Raw genomic sequence first — 25,931 nt, 5'->3', positions numbered from 1 at the left:
TCTTGGATAGCACCTCCGTGTATTATACAGTTCCACCTTCAAGCAGCCTTCAGACAGAATCAGAGGGAAAACTGTCATCTTAAAATCATCTACTTGGAAGGTTAATTGAAATCAGTGGTGCTTATTTTTAAATATGTATGTTCAGAACAAAAGTGTAAGTCGAGTTATATAACCTGAAAAATTCCACAATGACCAGTCACAATGAACAAAAATAAAAGCAAAACAAGCTTACAAGGTTATGATGGACAGGAATTTAAGAGGCTAGATTCAACTCTGTCACTTTATTCAAATTTTCAAAATAGCCTTTATTCTACTTGTTTTTAGTATAAAAAGTCCACAAGTTAAGTGCACCACAGTGTTTACAGAGAGACCTAGAATCCCATCCTTTCATTAACAGTCAGCTGTATGGTTGACCATGACACATACAACACACAGAAAATTAAGATAAAATATATTCACCAAATCTGATAATTTTTTTAATTCATAAAAACAAAAGCAACAACAACAACAAAAAAGATTGAGGATCCCTGAAATATTCTTCTTAACCCTAATAAGACTTCATTGTACCCAAGTCACTTTTTAAAAGTTTGCATCTAAATTAAAAAACAAAAAACAAACCAACCATCAAACCCAGCTAACTTGCACGTTGACTGACATCCACCAGACATTCCTGTCTCTCTAGCCTGAATAGCATTCCATACAGAGTTTCATCAAGACACCGGGTTGCTTTCCCCCCACCCCCTTAAAAAAATGGTTTCATTTTAAGCTCTCAGGTGTTTTTGTTTTTGAAAAGTACAGGAAGCATTTAATGAAATGTTGTGTTTCTGGCACCGAAACATGGCTTCAGTTAGATTCTTAATGTGCAAAGGAGTCCAAGATCACTTAAGAGTGTATAAAAAGAACATCCCGGGCCAATGCTCTAGCGCTGCATATCTTCCTAGCAAGGGAACAGAGAGCAAAGGTGAGGAGAAGGAACTGGTCAAGGGGATCAGAAAGAGAACCAGGTCCCCCCACATCCCGCCCCACTCCTCCAACAGGCATCGAACAGGGGTGCCCTCTGACAAAGAAATTACATCTGACTAGCTTTCTCCCCAGCACCATTGATTCTATGGAAGAGGAAAGAAGATGCATTATCTCAGTCCTATTCATTGGCAACAGATATAACTGCAAGCTTTATATGTTTGATTCTTGGAAGCCAGGTTCTCTTCCAAACTTCCACATCTTCCCCACCCCCACCCCAAACCTGGTTTGTTTGTTTGTTTTATATATATATAGTTGATTAATAAAAGCCAACGAAAGAGACAGTGCTGCAGTGGAAGCACTCTCCAGTGGAATTAAAGGGAAATATGCAGGGCTGCTAAACTCACGTTCATTTCACAATTCAGCCCCCAAGGTTTAAGAGAGGCACTCCTACCATTGCATGGTTTTGTATTTGAAGTTTGCTTTGTTTTGTTTTGTTTATTTTTAAAAGAAAAAAGTGCCTGAAGGGTCAGGGCACCAGGAAGACACCCCGCATCATCATGTGTCTAAACTGCAACTCCAGGTTAATACGACTAAAGCGGTTACATTGTGAGAAGTGCTGACAGTATGTGATGTCGTTCCTTTACACCAATGTAGCCCCCCCAACTTTCCTTCACCAGATGGTGTAACCGCCATCAGAGCCCCCCATGAAGAAGTTGCCCTTCCGTTGCGTCACTAACACGTTGGCGCCTTGCATGACGGCGAGCTGGGCTGTGTTGGGAGGACAGCCAGGAGGCGGGGGCTGGAAGGCAATAAGAAGGACCTATTAGACGGATGTTGGGTGGCAACACTTCCAGAAGGCCTGGCAAACATGCAGCCCCCTGACTATACATGGACTGCCTACAAGAAACGGGTTTAACAAACACTTGGTGGTCCGGTACAGTCCACAAGTTCAACAGATTTCACTTATGGAAAAGCATTTTCTGGAAAGCAAAGTATCCTGAATTACAGTGAGCACTGCAGACCATTCTGCACAAATGTACCCACAGAACTGCCTTATACCAAGTCAGACCACTGATCCATCTTGCCCCGTACAGTCCACTACTGACTAACAGCAGCTCTCCAGGGCTTCAGACAGAGACTCTTTCCCATCTCTGCTACCTGAGCTCATTTTAGCAAGATGGACCGAGGACTGAACTTGAGTCTTTCCTATGCTCTACCACTGAGCTGTCTCCCCACACCACCCAACCACAATTACTGTCCAAGATACCAGTACTAATCTACAACTGCAGAGAGTACATGTGGTGGGAATGTGTGCCTGTCCACTCCTCTCAGCTGAATCTGCTGCCATTGACAATCAGCTGAGAAAGAATTGGCAACATGCCACACATCAGCAGATCAAATGCAGCATGGATTACTTTCCATATAATTCAAAAAGGCACAGACCAGAAATGAGAGGCAGTAGGAGAGCTGCGAAGAAACGCTCCAGGGATTGTCCTGAAGCCAACAAGCTTCCCTATGCTCTTTGGTGGATCCCTACGCCCCTTGGGGGATAGAGAAAGAGCAACAGCTAGAACAATAAAACAACATGCAAGGACTAAATTACACTCCTACTTACAGGAATATTAGTAGGAGCACCAGCAGCAAACCTTGCTCCAGCATCAAAGCCACCTTCCACAAGAACAGTGGACCCAGGATGATAGACAGGGCCCACGGGATAAAAAGCCACTGGAACGGAAGAACCCATTGGACCCATAGCCATGGACTGAGCCATAGGAAGGTACAGTGAAGCACCAGGATAGGCCGCAGACATGGTAGGGACAGTAGCAGCTCCAGGATGCACAAAACTTGGGCGGTAAAGCTGGGGGGAGAGAGAAAAAGCACACAGAAAACATTTCTTCTTCCACAGCTAAATTTTCAGATTTCTCCCTCCCACATCAGAGGGCAAAGCCTTCAGTGAAGGGCCTAGCTCCACTTAGAAGATCTTTCCACCACTACCCCAACCAGTTGTTACCAGCAGCACAAATACTAGGACTGACACTTGATAAAGAAATTAAGATTGCATAAGGGTAAAAATCATTCTGAAGCCAGAAGCATACTTATTTGCTTTTAGATGACACACAGAAAACATATATTAAATGCACATACACTACTTAATTACTTCTCTATATAGTAAAAAGAAAAAGCAGGAGACAGGCATTATTATTATTATTAATAAAGTCATAACACCAAGAAAAGATATGAATACAGGTCTGTATCAGAAATAGCATTAGAAGTAGTATTCCCTTTTCTAATAAGAGAGAGAAGAAATACCTCTTTAAAATTGCGTTTGTCCCCTGCAGTTTTTATATTAAAATACTGCATCTTTAGTGGATTAGCCCAACTAATTAAGCATTGCAAGTGTAATACATATTTATAAATGTAAAAATGTATTAATTGTCTTGCTAGAAGAGCCCAAGTTCTATCCTGCCCAGCCTTTTGTTCTCAGCAGCAGTCAGCCAGTTACCTCTGCAGAGCTCACACACTGGGCAAGAAGATAACTGACTCCTCCTTTGGTTTGTCTTTAGCAACTGGTGTTCTTCCACTATGGTGCCTTTGGCCTTGCAGGGCCTGAAAGATGTTGATGGACCTTGAAAGCACAGAGTGCTTTGACCAAGTCCAACTAGAGAGCTAGCTGTGTTAGTCTCTTGCCAGAAAAACCAAAGAGTCCTTTGGCACCTTAAAGATTATTATTATTATTATTATTTTACATTTTATATTCCGCTCTTCTTCCAAGGAGCCCAGAGCAGTGTACTACATACTTAAGTTTCTCCTCACAACAACCCTGTGAAGTAGGTTAGGCTGAGAAAGAAGTGACTGGCCCAGAGTCACCCAGCAAGTCTCATGGCTGAATGGGGATTTGAACCCGGGTCTCCCTGGTCCTAGTCCAGCACTCTAACCACTACACCACGCATACACTTACTGTATCCCATAGTCCATGAAAAGGTAAGTTACAAGAAGTCTGTTAAATCTTTAAGGCAGGCCTTGACAAGTTTTCCTTGGATCTAGGAGCCAGCCAATATTACTGTATTTAGGGTTGGCCATGGGTGGGGGTGGCATAAATGTACTACTCCTTACCCTCTTTACAAGTAACATACTTAGAACCAAAAGAGGGCTGCCTGAGAGAAAGATTTTAATAAATGACTTTACCTCTCTATATCCTAGTCTAGCTGCCACAGTTAAGTCTCTAGGTGCTATGGCTCCTTAATGTGTGGGATGTGTCAAGCCCTGCACTAACATACCACTATTAGCGATCACACCTACCACAGCATTTTCAGCTTTAGGCCATGAAAAAGGGTACCTGCAATGCCACTGCAAAGCTGGCTATATCAATAAGGCAAACTGATCCCTCTCAAAACAAATCCACCCCCTCCAAATGACATCAAAGGGCTTTGGCACCAGCTTTGAAAACATGTCTCTACAGCCATGCAGGACCCGGGATTATGTTGAGGCATTCAGACATGCACATGTTCTGCATGCAGCTGAAGTCACAATTCAAATCTGTAAACATTTAATAAAAGCATCACTAATGCAGGGCTTGGAAAGAGGTTTTCGGATGTATAAAACATCAAAAGGGCAGATTAACTGATAATATTGGAACCAGCCCACCATCGTTATCATTATTACCACACTGTGTTCTTTAGTGGAGAAAAAACAACAGAGAGAGAGCAGAGTACATACTTCTGAGTAAGCAGGAGGGGCCTCAGTGTAAGGTGGTGCCTGAGGAAGTTGTATGGTCTGCGGGAACACAGAAGGATTACCAGGAGGCTGGACTGGATAGGAAGGCTGTGTAGGATATTGACCTATGTGGAGAAATTAATCTATGTTAGCACAATTGTCCTTGCTGCAAAGGAACAGGAAGTGGTGTGAGGACAGGGAAACTCCCTCTGTTTGAAACTTTATCTAAAAGACAGAAAGTAGTTCTCTTAAAGAGTACTAAATAGCTAGACACAGAGGACCCAAAGACAGCAAAACATCTGCCAGAAGAAGACATCTGTTCTTCTGCATCTGCAGGAAGCTATCCAGAACACAGAAGACTTGATAAAAGAGGCTGAGGAAATGTCATTCAAACCTGCTACTCCCATCAGACTTCAGAACAAAGATAGTCAATAATTACATTACATTTTTAAAAGGATAGCGCCATCTAGTGGGGACTATAAAAATCTTTCAGAAGTTAGCTAGAGCAAGAGGATGACTGCTTAATAATTACTCCCAGGGTTGGATACCAAACTCAGTTTAATCGAAGCATGCTGACTTAACAGTAAAGCAAGCAAAAATGCTGAAATCTGCAATTGCTTGTCTAATTGCAGCCTCTTTCCCAACACAGTTCCCCTTCCCCTTATTCCTTGTCCACAGAGAACCTTCTCTCAACCTGTTTTCCTCAGTAGGGCTGTTTTCCCTTTTAGACCTCCAGAACAATCTGATCCAAAACTGAGGCCATTCAACCTGCTACAACCTGCTTGTTTGGTGGCAACCAGGGACCAGGCCTTCTCTGTGGCCGCCTCAGTGATTTTGGAACTCACTCCCTGCTAAAATAAGAGCATCCCCTTCTCTGTTTGTTTTTAGGAGGACCCTGAAAACATACCTGTTTTCTCAGGCCTTCAACGGATACCAAATTTTTAAATTTTAATGTGTTTTTATCTATTTTATCTTTTTATGTATTTTAAATGTTTTACATTTTATATATTATGTTTTAATTCTGCAAACAGTCTAGAGATTTCAATATTAGGTGGTATATAAAATCAATAAAATCAATAAAATACCTACTGGGTGAGAATATACAGTTTCAGCTATAAAAAGCTGGATTTAAGTTAAGCATTAGGAAAAGCAACCTTGCTATACAAGCTCAGTTTGGCTCGACAAGCCAAGCTGCCTAGAGAACAAGCTGCCTAGAGAACAAGCCCAAACCAAGATGCTCATACTATCCATCTCATGAAGACATCATCAATGACCTGAAGAAATTGGGCCAGCCGCTCTCCACCAGAGCTACTTAGAGACTTTTCTGCCCTGGGAGGGAGCAGAAGAAGAGAAGTGCAGGCTAGGAAGTCCATGCCATCCGCACCTGAAAATGGCCTGAAACTATGCTGCTGTTTTATTGTTTTGCTTTTTATTTTCTTTATTACTATTTATGTGTTATATTTATGTCCCACTCTTCCTCCAAGGAGGCCAGATACATGGTTATGTTTCTCCTCACAACAACCCTGTGAGTTGGATTATGCTGAGAGAGAAGTGACTGGCCCTGAGCCAACCAGTGAGTATCAGGGCTGATTGGGGATTTAAACTCGGGTCTCCCCAGTCTTAGTCCAACACTCTAACCACTACACCACACTGGCTCTATTGTATTTTATTTTTGTATCTTATTTTTTGCTTTAATATTTTAAATTGTAGACTGCCTCCAATCAGTGGTCCCTCTATTTTTTTCCATTGCTGTGCGGAATGAGTTTTGTTCTGAGAGGCAGTATCAAAGCAGTGTGTGCTCACATGCATTCAGAGTGGGGCCTTCCTGATTAAACCCGAGCGTGAACTAAAATTAACTGAGGGGAGACTAAAAAACTTGTGAGCACATGCATGTTTGCATGCCTTAGAGGGAACACTGCCTCCAGTCCCATGGCTGAAGAGTTGTGTGTGTGTGTATTCACATGTAGAAAAATGTTTATAGATAGATAAGTGTGAATTCTCTTTCCTTGGATTTTTTTTTTTTTTTTTTTTAAGAAAAAGGTTGGAAAGGTTTTTGTTTGTTTTAGGAAAAGGTTTAAGTACACATATGGGATATTCTACTTAGAGCAGAATTTGTTTGTTTAAAGCATTTTTTACCCTGTTCTTCAGCCAAAAAGACTTCCAGAGCAACTTACCACACACACAAAAATCAAAAATAGCAAATTGTTAAAGCACAAAACAAGATGGTGGTGATGGGATTCCCCCAACATTATTGCTTCTTCCCCATTTGCTCACAGAACACTTGATGATTTCCCTGACAGCTGTGAGTGGAGGTGGGGCCCAGTCCCAGGTGGAGATGTAGGAGCAGGGAGAGACAGCAATGGTGACATGTGAACTACATGATCTACTCAGTCCATTCCAGTGCTTTGGATCTGTAGCATGCAGGCTGCACTCCTATGCATATTCACTTGGGAGTAAGCCTCATTTAACTCAGTTCTTCCAAATAAACTGGTACAAGACCAGATGCCAGTGTACCATTGTTCCAATTCCTCAACTCCCTTGTCACTATCCAAAAGTACCCTGTGAGTCTACACCTTTTGCATTCTATCCAGGATCCGCCAGTTCCAGTCAGGCCAGAGCAGAAGATACTTCGGTAGCATGACACCTCTCATTCAGGAAGCATATACAAGAACAATTACAAGAAAATTAATTATTATTATTAATAATTATTATTAATTATTATTTATTCAATTTCTATACCACCCTTCCAAAAATGGCTCAGGGTGGTTTACACAGAGAAATAATAAATAAATAAGATGGATCCCTGTCCCCAAAGGGCTCACAATCTAAAAAGCAACATCAGACAGACACCAGCAACAGTCACTGGAAGTACTATGCTGGGGATGGATAGGGCCAGTTACTTCCCGCCCCCGCCCCGCTAAATAAAGAGAATCACCATGTTAATAGGTGCCTCTTTGCCAAGTTAGCAAATACCTGCCAAGGGCCAATAAGTTAAATTAGTGCTAGGCCACGGAGGAGGTACCCAGCTCTTAGGAACATAGGAAACTGCCATATACTGAGTCAGACCATTGGTCTATCTAGCTCAGTATTGTCTTCACAGACTGGCAGCGGCTTCTCCAAGGTTGCAGGCAGGAATCTCTCTCAGCCCTGTCTTGGAGAAGCCAGGGAGGGAACTTGAAACCTTCTGCTCTTCCCAGAGCGGCTTCATCCCCTGAGGGGAATATCTTGCAGTGCTCACACATCAAGTCTCCCATTCATATGTAACCAAGGCAGACCCTGCTTAGCTATGGGGACAAGTCATGCTTGCTACCACAAGACCAGCTCTCCTCTCCTCTTGTAGTTTGCCTATGTATTCTTTATGTCCACTTTTATTCTTACACAGTCCTAACCTGACAACAGATACAATCTACTGTGAAATACACACCCCAACCAGAATCAGGTGCAATTTTTCTTCAGGTACCTTTCTGGCCTTCCTCAATCCACTGTACGTATCCCATCAAGATACAGACAGGAGAGAGGTGGAACACTTTAAAACACACACATGTGGTCTCTGGTGATCCTGTGAGGCCCATAACCACAGTTTGACATCATTAGGGGTGGCATAGAGAAAATTATTATTAATTTTATATACCACTCAATTTCATAGCTACAGGAATGGCAAAATGGTTCCTTGTGCCTCTTTGCCCAGTTAGCATGGTCATGAGACCATAATGAAACTACAGCAGCATTAGCCCATGTATGTGAGCATATTTCGACATGCTTTTTTCATGCAAGGAGGATGAATAACACATACATTCTCCTCCATTTTAAATATGTTTGTATGGGGGCAATGCCAAGTTCCATTAATGACTGTGCATAGGTAGCTAGAGAACAGTACTTATTCTAGATGAATGATTCTGGATCAATAGGATGTGACCTGGCATTTGGGATCGCCTGTGGTTTTTAGGACTCATTTTTTAAGAGTCCATAGGCCCTTCTTCCTTTCCCTGGACCGCAGGCCTGATTTGCTGTGAAAAAGGGGACGATCCCAATTTGCACAACCAACCTGGTCTCCCAGCATCTAAGGGGCTTCCTATTCGCCACTCCGTTAGGATCTTCGCCCACAGCCTTTACATCCAATTTCCCTTTATCTCTGCTTCCAGTGTCAAAATTCCAAAGGGGTTCAACGATTTATGAGACGAAGTGGGCTCTAGCCCAAGAAAGCTTCTGTCACAATACATCTATGCACCTTTCAAGGGGCTACAGGCCTCCTTTAACGATTCCACGACAGACCTGGAGGGGGGGGGAGAGGAAGAGCCGCCTCTTTTGCCCACAAATAACCACCCACGCGGCAGCCAAGGGGTTAACTTCTTAGCCAGGAGGGTACGTCATAGAACCTAATATCCGCCCTTCCCCCATCCCCTTCGCCCCCCACTTTTCCAGGCCTCCCATTGGTCGGGGCTCCCGCCAGTTATGGACTGGGCCCGCAGGTAACGGGACTGCGGCGCTAGCCTTAAAGGAACAGCCTTGCTGCGAAAGGTGAGGCGACTGGGTGGGGTTGCGAGGGAGGGGGCGGCGGCGGCAACCAGGCTCTTGCCTTTGCTGTTCATGATGGCGGCGTCGAACAGAAGTGAAGGGAAAGGACGGTTCACTCGACTACGGCAGGTTCCGGTGGCGGCTGGTTTTATCGGCGGCGGCAGAGACGACTCTTCTCGCTCAATCACTTCCTTGTTGTTGTCGCTGCAGCCCTGATGAGAGGGGTTACGCCGAGCCGTGTGACGTCATGGCGCAGCGTTGCCGCGAAGGGGAGAGAGAGGGGAAAAAGCTGCTCCCGCGGCAGTGTCAGGGAGCGTGACCGCAGTCCTGAGGGGCGTGGCTCAAGCTCCGAGGGGGCGTGGCCTGGGCGTTCCTTGCTCAGCAGGCCCGCCGGGGACTGCGCTGAAAGTGGGGGGGGAAGAGGCAATGGCGGTCAGCTGGGGAAGTGCGGGGACGGAGGCAGCCCAGGTGCTGCTGGCTGTGCAGAAGATAGCTGCGCTTTCCCTTCTCTAAAACAGAGGGTTTTTATTTGCTTTACGGGTCTGGAAGGTAGGGTGGCAGAGACAGCCCTGAGCTACAAATGGTCAAGGCAGAGAGGCGGCTAAGCCTGAAGGTCTGCAGCTGTGGCTGGAGCACAACCCCCATCATCCCCAGCCGCGACTTATCATCGGCTTCAGTTGCTAATCAGGCATCTCGCTCACTGTAGACTGCTCTGGCTGGCAGCTGCTTTTCCGGCGCTTCGCACAGGAGTCTTTCCCAGACCTACCTGGAGATGCTGCCACCAGGGATTAAATTCGGGACCTTTGGCATGCTAAGCAGAGGCTCAGCCGCTGAGCCACGGCACCATCCCTCAAAAAGTTAGGAACATAGCCTTATATCGAGTGGGACCCCGGTCTACACTGACTGGCAGCGTGTAGCAGCCATGTTCACTGGGCCTTTTCAAAAGGCATAAGCAGCAGCAGGGCAGAGAGAGTGCAGGAGGGCCCACAGGTGTCAGCCAGGGTGCTGCCTGTCTTGTCCAATCTGCCTCCTGAGGCTGCTGCCGCCCTCACCACAAACTCCTTTGTCAGCTGGCCTTTATTGAGCTGACCTTTCCATATATAGATTGACCGCCCATTGCAACTGATGCCCTCCTCTGTTATAATGACCTCCACCCTGCTATGACAGCATGGAAGTGTTTGACCCAAAATATCCATTTCATCCTGGTCCCATTGAAATGGACAAAAATTATCCAGGGACTCAAAAATGAATTAGGGACCATCTTTAACCCCCAGGAGTTATTTCTCTCCACTGAGGAGCTGCGCTTTAGAATAGAACTAGCGTCCAGGTTCATACATAAGAGATCAATGGAAGGAGCGCATTACTTACATATATTTTTTAAGTTTAATTAAGCCTTAAGGCGGTTAAAATTGCACCAGTCAGAGAGCTCTGCTCATTAGCATCAAACTAATGCTTTGTTAGTTATTTCAGCATATGCTTGAGGTTATGTTAGTTATTTTAAAATCTATCCTCTTGGGTGTTATCATAGCAGAAAGAGTGTGGTGATCTGTGCCCCAGGCTGCCGCCGCCTTCTTGGCACAACCTGGTTTATACAGACATTTCTATTACGTTGGCACCTAGACTGCAACATTTCCTTTTAGAATGCTTATAGACCCCTATAGAAACTTATGGGCAGAGACATAGAGATTGATATAGCAGATAGCGTATGGGATAAAATTCATGATATTAGGAAACATGTTTTGATTTGTGTAACTCTTAGAGAGACTCAAGGTTGATTTAATTTAAATCATAATTTAAATTGCTTCACAGAAGGACTCAATTTTAAGGATTTAAATCACAATTTAATTTACTAGTCAGGAAGATTCTATTTAATCAGCATTTTCTATAAAAGTACATTCTTGTTGTCAGGGGCGTAGCAAGGTTGGAGTGGGCCCAGAGACAAGATTTAAAAATGGCCCCCCCTTACTGAAGCTCAGCTCATGAAGTAAAGAAATCTTAAATGAGGCTGAATAGTGGTAACAAAAAGCAGAATATAATTTATATTTTTATTTATATCCTACGTGCCACAATAGAATATCATCCTAAATTATTTTTTGAAGGGTTTTGTCAATTGTGGACGATGCAAGTCATTGAATGGTACTAGAGAAAGACCTGTTGTTCTGGTAGCTCCAGGTCTTAACACTCACATCACTTTCAGAGGATGAATACAACTGAAGGAAGCCCGGGCGGGTGTGCGGCTGGGGGAGTCAGTCATGTGACTTGCCTCTGGGGGGCCCCCAAGGCAGTGGGCCCCCAGACAATTGTCTCCCCTTGCCCTATTATAGTTATGCCCCTGCTTGTTGTCTTAATATAACAATACGTATTCAAAAATAGATGTCGGTTTAATTTTTTGAAGGTAGGTACACACTATAATAGGTACACACTTCTCATAATGCTTTGGGCAACCAGGCCTTACATTTCTTCGTTAGGAATTCTGTTAAAATATTCTCCAATGGCCTTACGGCCTGCTGCTATGATAGATGTTTCCCTTCAACAATGGAGGAAACACTCGGAAAAGGTTTCCTTAGGACTGTATGCATATGTTCAGTTCACTTTTGATTTCATTTTCTATTCCCCTCCCCTATACCGTGCATTTATATCCAGACTCCTCCTCGCTCAGATCATCTCCATCCCCACCAAATCCTCCATTCATTGACCTTCTTTGTCTTTGCACTTTGGAAGAGGGGGGCAAGGGCTTGACATTGTGTGGCATGTACACCATCTGCAGAATAGGACTGATCAGGTCTGTTGTGTCTCATCGCGATATACTGTTGTTAACATGTTTGCAGAATATAATTAGAAGTTATGATTAATATTCATGATGATATATTTGATCTAGGTTCTTTATGAATTGTTGTTTTTAAATTCAATTTAAATAAAAATCTGATTTATTTGTTTTAAATCATCTATTTTTATCAACTCTAGAGAGACTCAGTATTAAATGCTGTACAGATGGTATGCTCCAAGGAGTAAAATTGAACCTAAACCCAAAACTGATCCAGAGATGTGTTTTCAGTGAATCAAAACTGAACCTGAATGTAAAACTTCTTGAGACGATTCCCACAATTGCCAGGGTGCTCAGGCAGGGGCAGGGAAGGCAGGGTAAACCTTACCTTCCCCACAGATGAGCAATGAGGTGTTTGTGGGAGCAGCCCTGCTCTGTGAAGCACAGAGCAGGGTGGAGGGATCCAGGGCCGGAACTTATTGTTCCAGCCTCTGGGTGCCCACAATGCTGTTGGAAGTGAAGGACTATATGCTGTCTCTTGTCTCAGTGACATAGGAGGACAGACTAGTGAGTGAGAGGGCTAGAGGGTCAAGACATTGGTCATCCCTTCTCTACTGCTCTGACACTATCCCTTGATACGTAGATTGCTATTCTTAGGGACTTACTTACTTCCAGCCACTTCCTACTCTCTGCCCCTCTCCCCTGCACCATGTGTACAGAGATACAGAATCCATCTGCATCCAGCTAGACAGATAGATTAGAGATTCTATCTCCTCACTTTCCTATCTAGAATGGAGTTCTCTAATAAATACCACTTATATTGATTTGAAACTATGAACTGGCTCCAAGTTACTTTACTCTTAGCATACACGCATGCCTAGCTAAATTCCACTGTGTTGTGCCTCTGTGCACTCTGCTATGCCTCTGTGCACTCTGCTATAATGAAAAAGGGTTTCTCTTACCAGAGAGAATTCCCAACAAATGCAATGCGTGACACACATGTTGTGTTGAGGGATTCCCCCATCAGGTGTGTACTCTATGTGCTCTGAGGAGACACACGATACCTGGCAGCCGAGTTAAGGGTGCAAGCAGGTTAGGCAGGTGGAAAGGAGGGTTAGTGGGCCTAGGAGGATTAGGCGGGCAGGAAGTTGAGAGATCTGCAAGAATCCTGCTGCTTCTCACAGCCAGCCTAACCCAGGCTGAGCTGCCCAATGAGTAGCCTCATAGTTTGTCTTGAACCTGAACCAGAAACCAAAAAAGTAGTAACTATTTCAAAATAAGTGGTTCAATAATCAGGCATTCAACTTGCAATAGTATGATAAATGTTTCATTTTCCTGTTGTTTTAAATCCTAGATATGTATTTTAAGAATGTTCATTTTAAGAATTCAGAAATAAGCAGTTCCCAAACTGTTTTTTCTCGGCTCAAATAGTTGTGTTCATTTACACTGCAAGCAGAAAAGTTTGATATTCTGTATGAAATATATCTAAACCATTTCAAAGTGTACAAAGCTACTTTTTAAAGTTAGCATTTGATCTGAAAGTGATCTGGATAGTTTAAAAAAAAAGTGATGAATCTGGTCTGAACTGAAACCAAATTTTTAATGGTTCAGCTTCCTAACCCTGCCAGTTGAACAAAATATGTTGGGTAACTACTTTTTGAAAACACATTAACAGTGCTAATTTATATTATGCCTGATAATTGTGTCTAGAAATACAAAACCACTGCAAAAAATTACTCTAATAAGTCATCAAAGGACAGAAGAAAGGTTATTTGATGCCTTACCATTGTTTTTAATGATACAGAAGGTGAGTTTTAGCCTACTTTTCTTAAGCAAAGTAAGCTTATGAGATCACCTGGAATTTTGTCTGTTTGTCCCCATTTCTGCGTCCCCTGCCCCATCAACTTTGCATTACCTGTATCAATATGAACCAAATTGGGTACAGTTGTAGGAACACATAGGGACACCTCAATAGTATAGTTTGTGATGATGTCATCCACCCCAATTCAAGATGGCAGACACATAAACATTTGAGGCGCAAGTGGGCTTACTTGTGGACTGTCTAACCCATTTGAACCAAATTTGGTACAGTTGTAGTGAGTGACACATAGGAATACCTCAGTGGCATAGTTTGTGATGATGATAACCACCCCGATTCAAGATGGCAGATGCATGAACATTTGAGGCTCAAGTAGGCTAACTTGTGAACTGTCTAATCGGTTTGGACCAAATTTGGTACAGTTGTAGGGATACACAGGGACACCTCAGTGGCATAGTTTGTGATGATGACGTCCACCCCGATTCAAAATGGCAGATGCCTAAATGTTTGAGGCACAAATGGGCTAATTTGTGAACTGTCTAACCAATTTGTACCAAATTTGGTACGGTTGTAGTGAGTGGCATATAGGGACACATCAACAGCTTAGTTGTTGTTGTTGTTGTTGTTAATAAAAATATTTATACCCCACCCCTCCAGTACACTACTGCTTGGGGCAGCTCACAACAATAAGATAGACACAAGATACAATAAAAGTAGTAGTTTGTGATTATGGCATCTGCCCCAATTCAAGAAACATGTTTTTCTTTCAGCTATGAAAGAATGGTGACCAGAGACATCTGAGACACTGTATTTACCCAAATAGAAAATGACTGATTTTAAGACTACTCTCTTTAAAAGCACAGGTTAAATACAGTTTATGCCTGTAATTTACCTGAAATGAAGAAGACTGAATGTAAGACAACCACACACATGCACACGTGCACGTGTGCACACACACACACACACACACACACAGTTTTTAACATCAAGTAACTTGGGGGTGGGGAAAAAACTAGTCTGGGTTTCAGATAAATATAGCAGCTCATAAACTTATGTACTTAATCCATCAAAGAAATTGACAAATAATTCTATATTCCCACCCGCTCAAAATGGCATCCTTTTGTTCAACCCTGTGCGACAAAGATTGAATGTGTTTACATTTGCATTAATATAATCAATTGGAGGGGAAATAATATTTATCCAATCCATCCACAACTCAGAAACCAGAATCAAATCTTCAATCCAGGTGGTCCCCCAGATTTCAGTCCTTGAGACATTGCAATATTTAAAAAATGTCACCGTTGTTACTTATATGCAGTGCTTTGCTTCCATTGTCCAGCAGATGGCTGTACTGAATTTCCCATGCTCCGGTGCTGGAAATTCGGCCAGCACAAACTTGAGTCTGCACATATATAGGACCTAGCCTCTTGCTTAATGGATGGAATATGATGAAATGATGAAGTAATAGGGAGACAGAGGATCACTAAATCCATGGCCTGAGCTCTGGAAAATGTAATCTGTTTTCATAACCAGGAACTAAGAATACTATTTCTGAGCTCCTGCAGTCCAAATGTGTGGGATTCTTCAATCCACACTGGTCCTTGCTGGTCCTCACTGCAGACATGGATTCAGACAGGCTGTGAATTCTGTATAACCGGCTTACTGTATTCCTGTATCCAAGGAAAAGATACTTGCTTTCCCCCAGAGCAGTGGTTTCCAAGCTTTCTATCCTCAAAGTATACTTTTCACATCGGCTTGCCTGATGAGGAACCCCTGTGTGTTAGAAACAGGAAGCTGCCTTATACAGAGTCAGACCATTGGTCCATCTAGCTCAGTATTGTCTGTACTGACTGACAGCAGCTCTCCTAGTTTTCTGGCAGGGATCTTTTTTCAGCCCTACCTGGAGGTGCCAAGGGCTGAACCTAGTACCTTCTGCATGCAAATCACATGCTCTATCACTAAGCGATGGCCCCATTCCCACAGAGATTTCTTGAGTATCTCAAGATATTCAAGTAGTTCACCCAGGATACTCACTGGTGTGTTGCTGCCTCATAGCCACCCTAGAAGTAGCCAGAAAGAAAGAAAAAACACTCAGAAAATGACATTAAGTGTTTTGCCTTGGACAGAGTCCAGAGCTCTGGGTATAATTATATTGATTGAGGGTTTTTTTAAAAAAAAAACTCACAGTGGAGAGCCTTCTGAACCTTTATGTTGACTACAGAGTGCATTCAAACAAACAAATAGATCCTATATATTTTGCATGAAATGTTAGTAAAGCCAAGATGGTATGCCCAGAATTTGTATGTTGAACTGAATGTGCACCCATTGAGGTGTCCAGGAAACTTAGGCAACACATCAGGAGTTCCTTGGCTTTCCATGTTTATGTTAATTATTATTCTTTTAAAGAAAAGGATATTGCAGGATTAGTTAGAGCATGTTTTTTTCTCCTGATACTGTCTTTATTAATAACCATTGTATTTGGAATTATAGTAAGATCAATGCGTTCAGGAGCTTGGTTTGCATTTTGGTATACGTGGTTTTGAAGGATGTTTTAATTCTCTAGTACACAAGGGGGTTAGCCAGCCACCTAATGGCACAGCAGGGGAGTAACTTGCCTGGAGAGCAAGAGGTTGCTGGTTTGACTCTCCACTGGTAAAATACGGCATCATTCATACTGCATTGGAGATGACACCGATTCAATGGCACAACTTTACCTTTATAAAGATAAAGTGTGCAGTCAAGTTGATTTCGACTCCTGGCGCCCACAGAGCCCTGCGGTTGTCTTTGGTAGAATACAGGAGAGGTTTACCATTGCCTTCTCCCACGCAGTATGAGATGATGCCTTTCAGCATTTTCCTTTATCGCTGTTGCCCGATATAGTACCAGCAGGGATTCGAACCGGCAACCTTACCTTTATACAAGGGGGTTAAACATTGGCATTTGGGTCAATCTTATCAGAGTGTGATTCTGTTTAAGTGCAGCATCCTCTAGTAATATGGAGTGTGTTCGAGATTCATTGCAGAAAACCGGAACCTTTATACCACAACAGGATTTCCTGGAGAAAGTTTGTTAGAGGTAGTTTATAGAAGGTTATTTCCTCTAGAATGCATGCTTTATGTTGTTAAAGATGTTATGTGTTGTCTGTTGAACCTTGATTACTCATTCAGACTTCTCACAAATGTGGTACTGGAACAGGTTAATTAAACAAAGTTCTCCACAGGTTTCTATATATATAGGCTTCTATATAGGGTTCTCTATATGGTCTTCTCCTGGTCTGGGAACTAGGCAGTCTGGCCTGCATTTAAGGAGAGAGTGCACAGTTAATTCACTGTGCCGAATACAGTGCAAATGTGATTCATATTAAGTTATAATATTACTTAAAATGCAATGAGAATTATTATGTTTCTTTATTCATACTTGTTCTGTTCTATTCATGCACAAAGTGAAGGCGGAGTTTGTTTTTTACAACAAAAGTTGAGTGTTGGAGAGGGATTTGCAATTGGAAGCTGAGGTCAACCTGTGGTCAACAATTCCTTTTCCTTTTTGCCTTCTTGTGTACAGATTCCCTGGGTTTGGGGAAAAATTATCTCGATCAGACCAATTCTTAAGCCTTCTGATCATAGTCTGCATTTTGCTTGCTGTTTAAGCGAACCTCTTGCACACCATGTGCAGGGAAGATACTGATGAATATGCGTATCAGGCTATTGTGCAAGCAGTTTGTGTTACAGGGATTAAGGTATTGCTTCGATTACAACTACCTGAGACACTCACCATAGCTGGAGCCGAGTTCACTGTGGTTTTACAGTTTTGTTTTTTTAAATATATTTTTATTATTTTTCCAACAAGATAGCAAAAATAGGAAAGGAACATAAAAAAGAAGAAAGATAAAAGTAACTTGGCTGTTAACATCTCTTGAACATCTCATAATTACATCGATCAATCAATCAATCAATCGGGAATTCAACAACCCTCTGTTATCAACCCTTACACAAAAAACACCACCCTTACACCCTTGCCAAGTATTGTAAAAAAACAAAACACCCAGAAACAATATTTTAATTAACCATCTATTCTAGAAAGAAAAACTATTACAATAGTGAAAGTGGCTTCCTCTCACACAGCTACCTGTTTTATTCATCCTCGTCATTCCTTGATTTTTCATGATGATTTTCGGGATGATTTCATCATGATGTTGAGGGAAACCCCAGGATGAGATTTGAGGAGGCAGCCACACCTGCCATTCACAAGACACTCACCTGCCACCTGAACATCCTTCCTGCTCCCCTTTCCTGGTTCACAGTGAGATGTAAGGATGTCACCGCACTGAATGAAGCTGATGTGGTGATGTCCTTAGACCACATCACAGCCAGCAAAGAGAGGCAAGCTGGCAGCAACAGCAGGTGGGTGACTAGATGGCTAGTGGGGGCTGCAAAGGTAGATGGGCCCCGTGCCCAGTGGCAGGAGGGTGTGGGGCAATGGCACACTGGAAGAAAAACATGAAGCGCTCATGGGTCGCCAAGTCACTCCCTGGGAAGAGGTGTGTGCGCATACACACCATGGCCAGAAAGGGAGAGGCGGCTCTAGAGGCCGCATGCCCAAAGAGAAACCTATCTGGTATGGCTCAACGATATCAGGCTTCTTAAGAGTGCAGAACACAGGGATGAGGGCAGCTGGTGTCAACAGCCCCTGGATGCCGCCGGTCCGAGCACATTTCCATCTCCACTCCATCCTAGCTACACATCTGACTTTCCCACGAGGATTAGGCAAATTGACTCCAATTTTCTGATGCATTGTATCATTAATGTTGAGTGGCTGTTGACTTCTTGTAGATACAGGTGAAACTCGGAAAATTAGAATATCGTGCAAAAGTCCATTAATTTCAGTAATGCAAATTAAAAGGTGAAAGTGATATATGAGACAGACGCATTACATGCAAAGCGAGATAAGTCAAGCCTTAATTTGTTATAATTGTGATGATCATGGCGTACAGCTCATGAAAACCCCAAATCCACAATCTCAGAAAATTAGAATATTCCATGGAACCAAGAAGACAAGGATTGAAGAATAGAACAATATCGGACCTCTGAAAAGTATACAGTGTACTATGCTTGATTGGCCAGCAAACTCGCCTGACCTGACCCCATAGAGAATCTATGGGGCATTGCCAAGAGAAGGATGAGAGACATGAGACCAAACAATGCAGAAGAGCTGAAGCCGCTAATGAAGCATCCTGGTCTTCCATAATACCCCATCAGTGCCACAGGCTGATAGCATCCATGCCACGCCGCATTGAGGCAGTAATTGCTGCAAAAGGGGCCCAAACCAAGTACTGAATACATATGCATGCTTATACTTTTCAGAGGTCCGATATTGTTCTATTCTTCAATCCTTGTCTTCTTGGTTACATGTAATATTCTAATTTTCTGAGATTGTGGATTTGGGGTTTTCATGAGCTGTACACCATGATCATCACAATTATAACAAATTAAGGCTTGACTTATCTCACTTTGCATGTAATGTGTCTGTCTCATATATCACTTTCACCTTTTAATTTGCATTACTGAAATTAATGGACTTTTGCACGATATTCTAATTTTCCGAGTTTCACCTGTATATTGTTTGGACCTGTCAAATGCTTATCCTTGCAATGCATGTTTTTCATATAAATGTGTGCAAATTGGACTCTTCCATTTAATTGTTTGATGTAGTAACTATGGATGACATTTGATTCCCCCTTAATGGCACATCTGGACTGAGAGCTGAACAAGAGTCTTCCAGCTCATCAGACACCACTACACATGCCACTCCTTCCCCTGTCGTTTATGCTTTGGCTCACTTTCTTCAGTCAGCAGGAGCTATTTGCTGTGAAGTCACATCCTCTCTGATGGTGGCATCCTTCCTTTATATACCAGGAGTGAGGATTGCCCTTGGGTCCTTCCATGTCTGTGTTCTCTGGAACAAGATGCCATGCTAGCAAAGGAGGTCCAGAAAAAATGGCATTGTTGGCACCCCTGTTCTCAAGCTAAGCCGATCCAAACCATGCAAGTCTATACTGAAGCATATTGGGCACATCCTGGGGGAAACAAATCCTTTTCCTTTTTGCCTTCTTGTGTACAGATTCCCTGGGTTTGGGGAAAAATTATCTCGATCAGACCAATTCTAAAGCCTTCTGATCGTAGTCTGCATTTTGCTTGCTGTTTAAGCGAACCTCTTGCACACCATGTGCAGGGAAGGTACTGATGAATATGCGTATCAGGCTATTGTGCAAGCCTAGAGCATCAATAATTCATGAGCATAAAATATTCTTCATCTTTAAAAGTGGGAAAGGGGTCTGTATACATTTAGAATGAAGCCAGGATTAGAGAAAATCGGTCAGGGCTGCCCACTTTAAAATGCTAGCAGTTTGAAAGCAAGAGTCAGGCATTCAGAAATCCCTGTTGCCACAAAAGGATGGGCAGAAGGTAGATTGGGATCTAGTGGTGGGTCTCTGGGAAAATGTGCAGTAGATGTGCAAGTACTTCTGACTCCCAATTGTTTAGCAAGATAAATAAAAAGGCTTCTCCCTTCCCCACTAAATTAGGCTGAAATAAAAATGTCTTGAGGGGAACCAGCCAGAATAGAGGGCTGTGTGCAAGGACCTGAGCTCCAGTCAGGTACAGAACACAAAGTCCTGGTATGAGCATATGTTCACAGCGCCCCCCCTGCCACCTGTCCTCATCTCTAAGGGCCAAGCTACACATTAAGAGGAGTGTGCCATTAGGGTTTCCATTATTGTTTTTTTGTTTTCTATCCAAATAGCAGCCAAGGCATTCCTATTCGACCCATGGCAGGGGGGAAGGGTTTTAAGTCCCCCTTGTTATGGTCCTGGTCCACTCTCACCCCAGTGGCTGCTATTTGCTAGTTAAAACAAACAAACCTGTGCATGGAAGCACAAACCACACTTCTCATAATATGTCGTTTGATCCTAAGTGTCTGTCCACCAGCAGAGCCACTGTTTTGCACCTGGCTCGCACTCGTGCACTGAGGCGGGAAGGGGGGGATTTAACCAATTTTCCCTCCAGACCTAGGGAGCCATCTTTCTTCATACAGAATTTTGCAACAGTCCACGGCTTGCTGTCCTAAATGGCAGGCTGTTCCTGTGTGTGCAATCCAGTGATTTCAAACAGCCACCAGGCATAAGATGAACTTCATTTTGTGAACCGTGAATACATTCCACAACTGTTCCCCCATATTTGTCCAGATTCACTTAAGCCACATGTTTGACACACCAGATCAAGTATGTTAATTAGGCTTAAGTGGGCCAAAAAATTGTTTTGCTCAGCAGCTGCTCACTTCTTTCTCCAGTTACCTGGGCCCAAATGGTTAGGACTGGTTCCTGTGTGCTCATGTCTGGAGGTCTGGGTATTTGTGATGGACCTGCAAGCATGGAGAAACAGAAACCACGATGCCACCTTGCAGGAACCGCATGCAATGGTGATTATGACTAGAAGTCTAGATGTAAAGAAGGAAGAGGATTGATATACACATGGTTAGGGCTGGCTATGGGGTGGGTGGGAATTTCCTGGAAGGAACATAGAGAGGGTAAATTAGGGGGAACTGCAGGAGCTGTGATCACAGGGTGAGTGTGCATATGCACGTGTGAATTAGGAACAGCATTTGTGGAAGAGTGTGTGTGTGTGTGTGTGTGTGTATTATGTGGGACATCACCACTATAAAGAATGACATCTTTCAAAGACTACGTGGAGAACATTATACAAAGGTGGCTTTCACTAAGAGAATGAAAATTATTATAGAAAACAAAAGAGAGGGAGGGAATTTAAAAGTCTGAATGCCAATTTATCAACAAAGGGATAATGAATCCCACAAAGGATTTCTGCAGAAAGTATTTGATAGCAATCGGAGAGAAAAAGGAGCTTAATTTTTTCCAGCTATTAATTTGTGTATAATTCTCTCTCCCCCACTTCCTGGCAGCTATTTTCTAAGGAAGAAATATTGAGTGGTGCTTTAAAAGAGAAATCTGCTGATCTCTGGGATGAACTAAAAAATTAATGTGCTCTCTTTTCCTGTATGTATTATATTAATGGTATGCCAATATATGCAAATGAGCCTGAAATTCAACAAGATGGGAGTATTTAAATATTCATAATCACCATGCAGCATATGCAAACTAGGTTCTCAGCAGAATTGTGATACGACGTCTCAAAAAACAGCTGTACTAGAGCAAGGAATTTTATCACAATGGAATGGATGCAGTTGTTGATTAAAATGTTGGCTATCTTGGTCATGTATATATTATGGAATGTGTGTAGTAGTAATATTTGCCTCTCAGATTGTCTTGATTTAGACAAGCATTCGTCTTCAAGGAGGCATTTAAGCATGTACTTCAGGGGCGACCCTTCCATGAGGCAGTGAGGCAGTTGCCTCAGGCATGGATGTGCAGGGTGTGGCAATCAGCAGTCCCCCCATTACCACGCGCCTTCCTGCCACTCACTGCCACAGCCCTTCCTCCTCCCACGGGGGCATGCTGTTCCTTTCCCCCAACTTGCCTTCCGGAGGCACACCTCTTCTTTGCCCTCTCCCCCTGCCACCTCAACACAAGCTAGGAACTCCCCTGCCACTTAAGCCTAGCTTGGCAGTGGCACGTTCCGAGAGTGCTCACATGCCACCTCTGCTGCCTTGATAGAATGCAGCAGCATTCTCAGAATGCTGAGCACCCACCAGCCAATGGTGGGGGTGTTATATTTGCCTCCGTTAGCAAAATATCTTGGACAGCCTCTGATATCCTTCGATTATTACTACAACTACTACCAGCACCACTACTGATATTCTTAGTTGGAAAAGGCTGGTTTCCTTGCATGCTTAGAGAACCACATGGAACAGTTGGCTACATTTCTAAAGGCCGTGAGTTCAAATCTCATTTGGTCTTTTTGCTAGATGATCACTTTTCAGTCCCTTCATGACTGGAGAATGGCTTGAGGCCAGTGATCCTCCATATGTTAACATGTGAAGCTGCTCTGTCCAAGTCAGCCAATTACTCCAGCTAGCTCAGTACTGTTTACACTGATTGGTGGCACCTCTCAAGATTTCAGATGAGGGTCTTTCCCATTCCCAGGCTCTACCTGAGGATGCCAGGGATTATACCTGGGGCCTTCTGCATGCAAAGCAGCTGCTGTACCACTGAGCTCCCCTTTGCCCAGAGAAATTTTGATATGGCTGCTTATGTTATTATTCTCTTAGTTTGACCATCAAGGTGTTGTCCTTTAACTAGACATTAGTTTGGCAAATAAGGACATAGGAAGCTGCCTTATACTGAGTCAAACCATTGGTCTATCTAGCTCAGTATTGTCTACCCAGACTGGCAATGGCTTCTGGAAGCCTGGAGGCTTAAGTCTCTCTCAATCCTATCTTGGAGCTGCCTAGGAGGGAACTTGGAACCTTCTGCATGCAAGTAGGCAGATGCTTTTCCCAGAGTGGCCCCCATCTCCTAAGGGGAATCTCTTAAAGTACTCACACACTTGAGTACACACAATTGGACACAATTAGTCTCCAATTCAAATGCAATCAGGGCGGACCCTGCTTAGCAAAAGGAACAATTAATGCTTGCCACCTCAAGACCAATTCTCCGCCCCTTGTGTATAGTGAAACAATGGAGAATGTTGGGAAGGGGGACTTATAAGAGAACTGGCAGGTGAGAAGAAAGAGTCCTTAACTCCCCCTCTGCCCACAGACTATCCCCTGTAAATGCATCCTCAAGCTCTTTTTCCTGAAAATGAGCCCAACTATGGAAAAAATAACTTAAAATTTTTTTGAGGGAGGAGGCATTTGTGAGTGGGAATCTGTGAGCTGAAGGAACACCCCCAGCACCCCCTCACCTGTGAGCTGAAGGAACACCCCAACACCCTGAAGCTGAAGGAACACCCCCTCACCTCCAGTGACTGTTGCTGGTGTCTATCTTATGTTTCTTTTTAGATTGTGAGCCCTTTGGGGACAGGGATCCATCTTATTTATTTATTATTACTCTGAGTAAACCACCCTGAGCCATTTTTGGAAGGGCGGTATAGAAATCGAATTAATAATAATAATAATAATAATAATAATAATAATAATAATGGGGGGCATTCCCTACCCTCAGAATATCCCCTGAAAATGCCTCCCAGCCCTTCATAATAGTGTTACAAAGTGGCAGGGGGAGTATTTTGTGTTCCTTTCTGATGTCTAGTTTAGCCCTGGAGTGTTGCTGTTGGAGGCACCAGTACCGTAAGTATCTGCACTTCCTATTTAAGAGTTTCAGTACCAGTTTTTCATTATGCATGCATGTGGTGTGTACCTAATTAGAACTCAATACTAGAGCTTATCTGCCAACAATAAAACTATTTTTGGGCATACCATCTTGTGTGACTGAGTTGACAACTAATTTATTACATCCAAATGTGAATTCTGATTTCAGGTTGGGGTGTCTATTATTGCAGTTGACATTTCACAATTTCTTTGACAGGCCATCTTGCCAAACCCCATGGAAATGTCTCATGAGTTTGGTTTGTTATCTTGTAACCCCTTTGAGGAGATTGTAGCATACTCAAGTTCTTTATATCTTGGCTGAGAATAGAGAGACTAGCCCTCGATCTGATGTGTAACAAATCAATTTGGTTTATACAAACATTGTGGCAAATCACATTAGCCCAAACAACTAAGAAGCACATCCGACACATTTGTACCTTGTCCACACGTTTATATGCACTCCAGGAACTATGAAAGTGGCCAGCCTTTTCACATCCACTGGAGTACAAGGATGGATGAGTCCTGTCAGTGGAAGGGAGATAGAGCAAGACACATACCTTGATTCTTGTCTGCAGCAATTGAGAGAATGGGTTAAACCTGGTGTTCCAGTTCATACTGTAGGCTTTCAGATGGTGGTTGTCTCCTGCTTGTGCACACCATAGACATGATGTCACATAATAGTGGCCACCTTCCTAACAAAGCACCAGGGCATCGGACAAATTTCATACTAAAACAGCACCAGTGTTTGCAGGTCAGGGAGAATTTTGGTCACCTCCTCTTCCTCCCCGAAATCCTCTGTGTCAACTGAAAATATGTCCCTGAGGGCTGCGCAACCACCAGGGACATATTTTTGGGTGTGACAGAGGCCTTCCGGGGGAAGAGGAGGTTGTTGAAAGTTGCACACACATCTGTTTAAGAGCTGGTGCTGAGGTAGTCAATCTCATCTGCAGCACTGTCACATCTCACAGAGCACTTGGCAGTTGGGTAGTTAATATATTGGCCACTGACTTCAAAATCAGTAAATTGCACCAGAGATCAGATTGGAATGTCCTTTGCAAAATTATGTGAAATGATTCTTTAAAAAGAAATGTAGAGGACATTGGGTACTTCCACACTAGCCATTTTTTTCTAGATCATTTGCATCCTCAAGTTTTTACCCCACCCTTCAAGCAGGGTTTCTTGAGGTGCTTAACAGAATCAACAATACAGAAAACCATACAAAACATATAAACAATTACAAGTGCACAGTACCACAAAAAGTAGATTCAGCAGGACTGAACAGGCGCCAATAAAACAGAAGATTAAATCATTTTAAATATTAAAAGAATCCAATTTATGTCACTGACAAACCATTGGTCCAGTGTTTTCTCTCATTAGTTCTGTCACCTTTTTAGATAGAATCCAAAAGCTCTGGTGTGCAGCAGTGTTCGGACTTTCAGTGTAACGGGAGAACTAGGCTTTCACCCGTGGTCTGGTAAAACAGTATTAGCTCAACACTAGTCTTTCACATATGGATTAACAAAGGAGTGGACTATGACACTTTGCAGACCCTGCCTTCCCACACATTTACCCAGTCTTTCTTCATTGCATTGCCACCAGGGGCGTAACAAGGCTGGAGTGGGCCCAGAGACAAAATTTTAAAATGGGCCCCTCGCTGATACACACACACACACACACACTTCACAATATATAGTCATGTGACTTGCCTCTGGGGGGCCCCTCGAGGCATGGGGGGCCCCAGGCAGCCGGCTCCCCTTGCCTAATAGTAGTTACGCCCCTGATTGCTACACTAGCTGCTTACTCTCCCACCATTCTGCAATGTGATCATTACTGTTCAGCAGCCTTTCTTTATTGTTCAGCAGTCTGTGTTTGCCAATA

The 25,931-nt window shown here is 43.2% G+C and overlaps 1 protein-coding gene across 1 annotated transcript; it reads right to left on the bottom strand.

Annotated features, from left to right (window-relative positions):
* Window positions 1–266: 266 nt before the first annotated feature.
* Window positions 267–9,541, bottom strand: DAZAP2 (DAZ associated protein 2). The gene is made up of 4 exons (XM_053294749.1): window positions 9,254–9,541; window positions 4,681–4,802; window positions 2,579–2,821; window positions 267–1,762 (listed from the first exon to the last, which is right to left on the bottom strand). Exons 1-4 carry the CDS (start codon window positions 9,264–9,266, stop codon window positions 1,634–1,636), a joined length of 507 nt encoding a protein of 168 aa, XP_053150724.1. The 5' UTR covers window positions 9,267–9,541; the 3' UTR covers window positions 267–1,633.
* Between the last annotated feature and the right edge of the window lie 16,390 nt (window positions 9,542–25,931).

This window comes from Hemicordylus capensis, chromosome 2 (assembly GCF_027244095.1).
Source record: "Hemicordylus capensis ecotype Gifberg chromosome 2, rHemCap1.1.pri, whole genome shotgun sequence".
Taxonomy (NCBI): domain Eukaryota; kingdom Metazoa; phylum Chordata; class Lepidosauria; order Squamata; family Cordylidae; genus Hemicordylus; species Hemicordylus capensis.
This window is presented reverse-complemented; position numbering and strand designations above follow the sequence as displayed.

Excerpts from the sequence above, each read along its gene's own strand:
- DAZAP2 (XM_053294749.1), bottom strand. Across the intron at positions 2,822-4,680 it reads CCCCTCCTGCTTACTCAGAA|CTTTACCGCCCAAGTTTTGT; the intron begins GTATGTACTCTG and ends CTCTCCCCCCAG. Across the intron at positions 1,763-2,578 it reads GTGCTCCTACTAATATTCCT|CCCCCGCCTCCTGGCTGTCC; the intron begins GTAAGTAGGAGT and ends ATTGCCTTCCAG.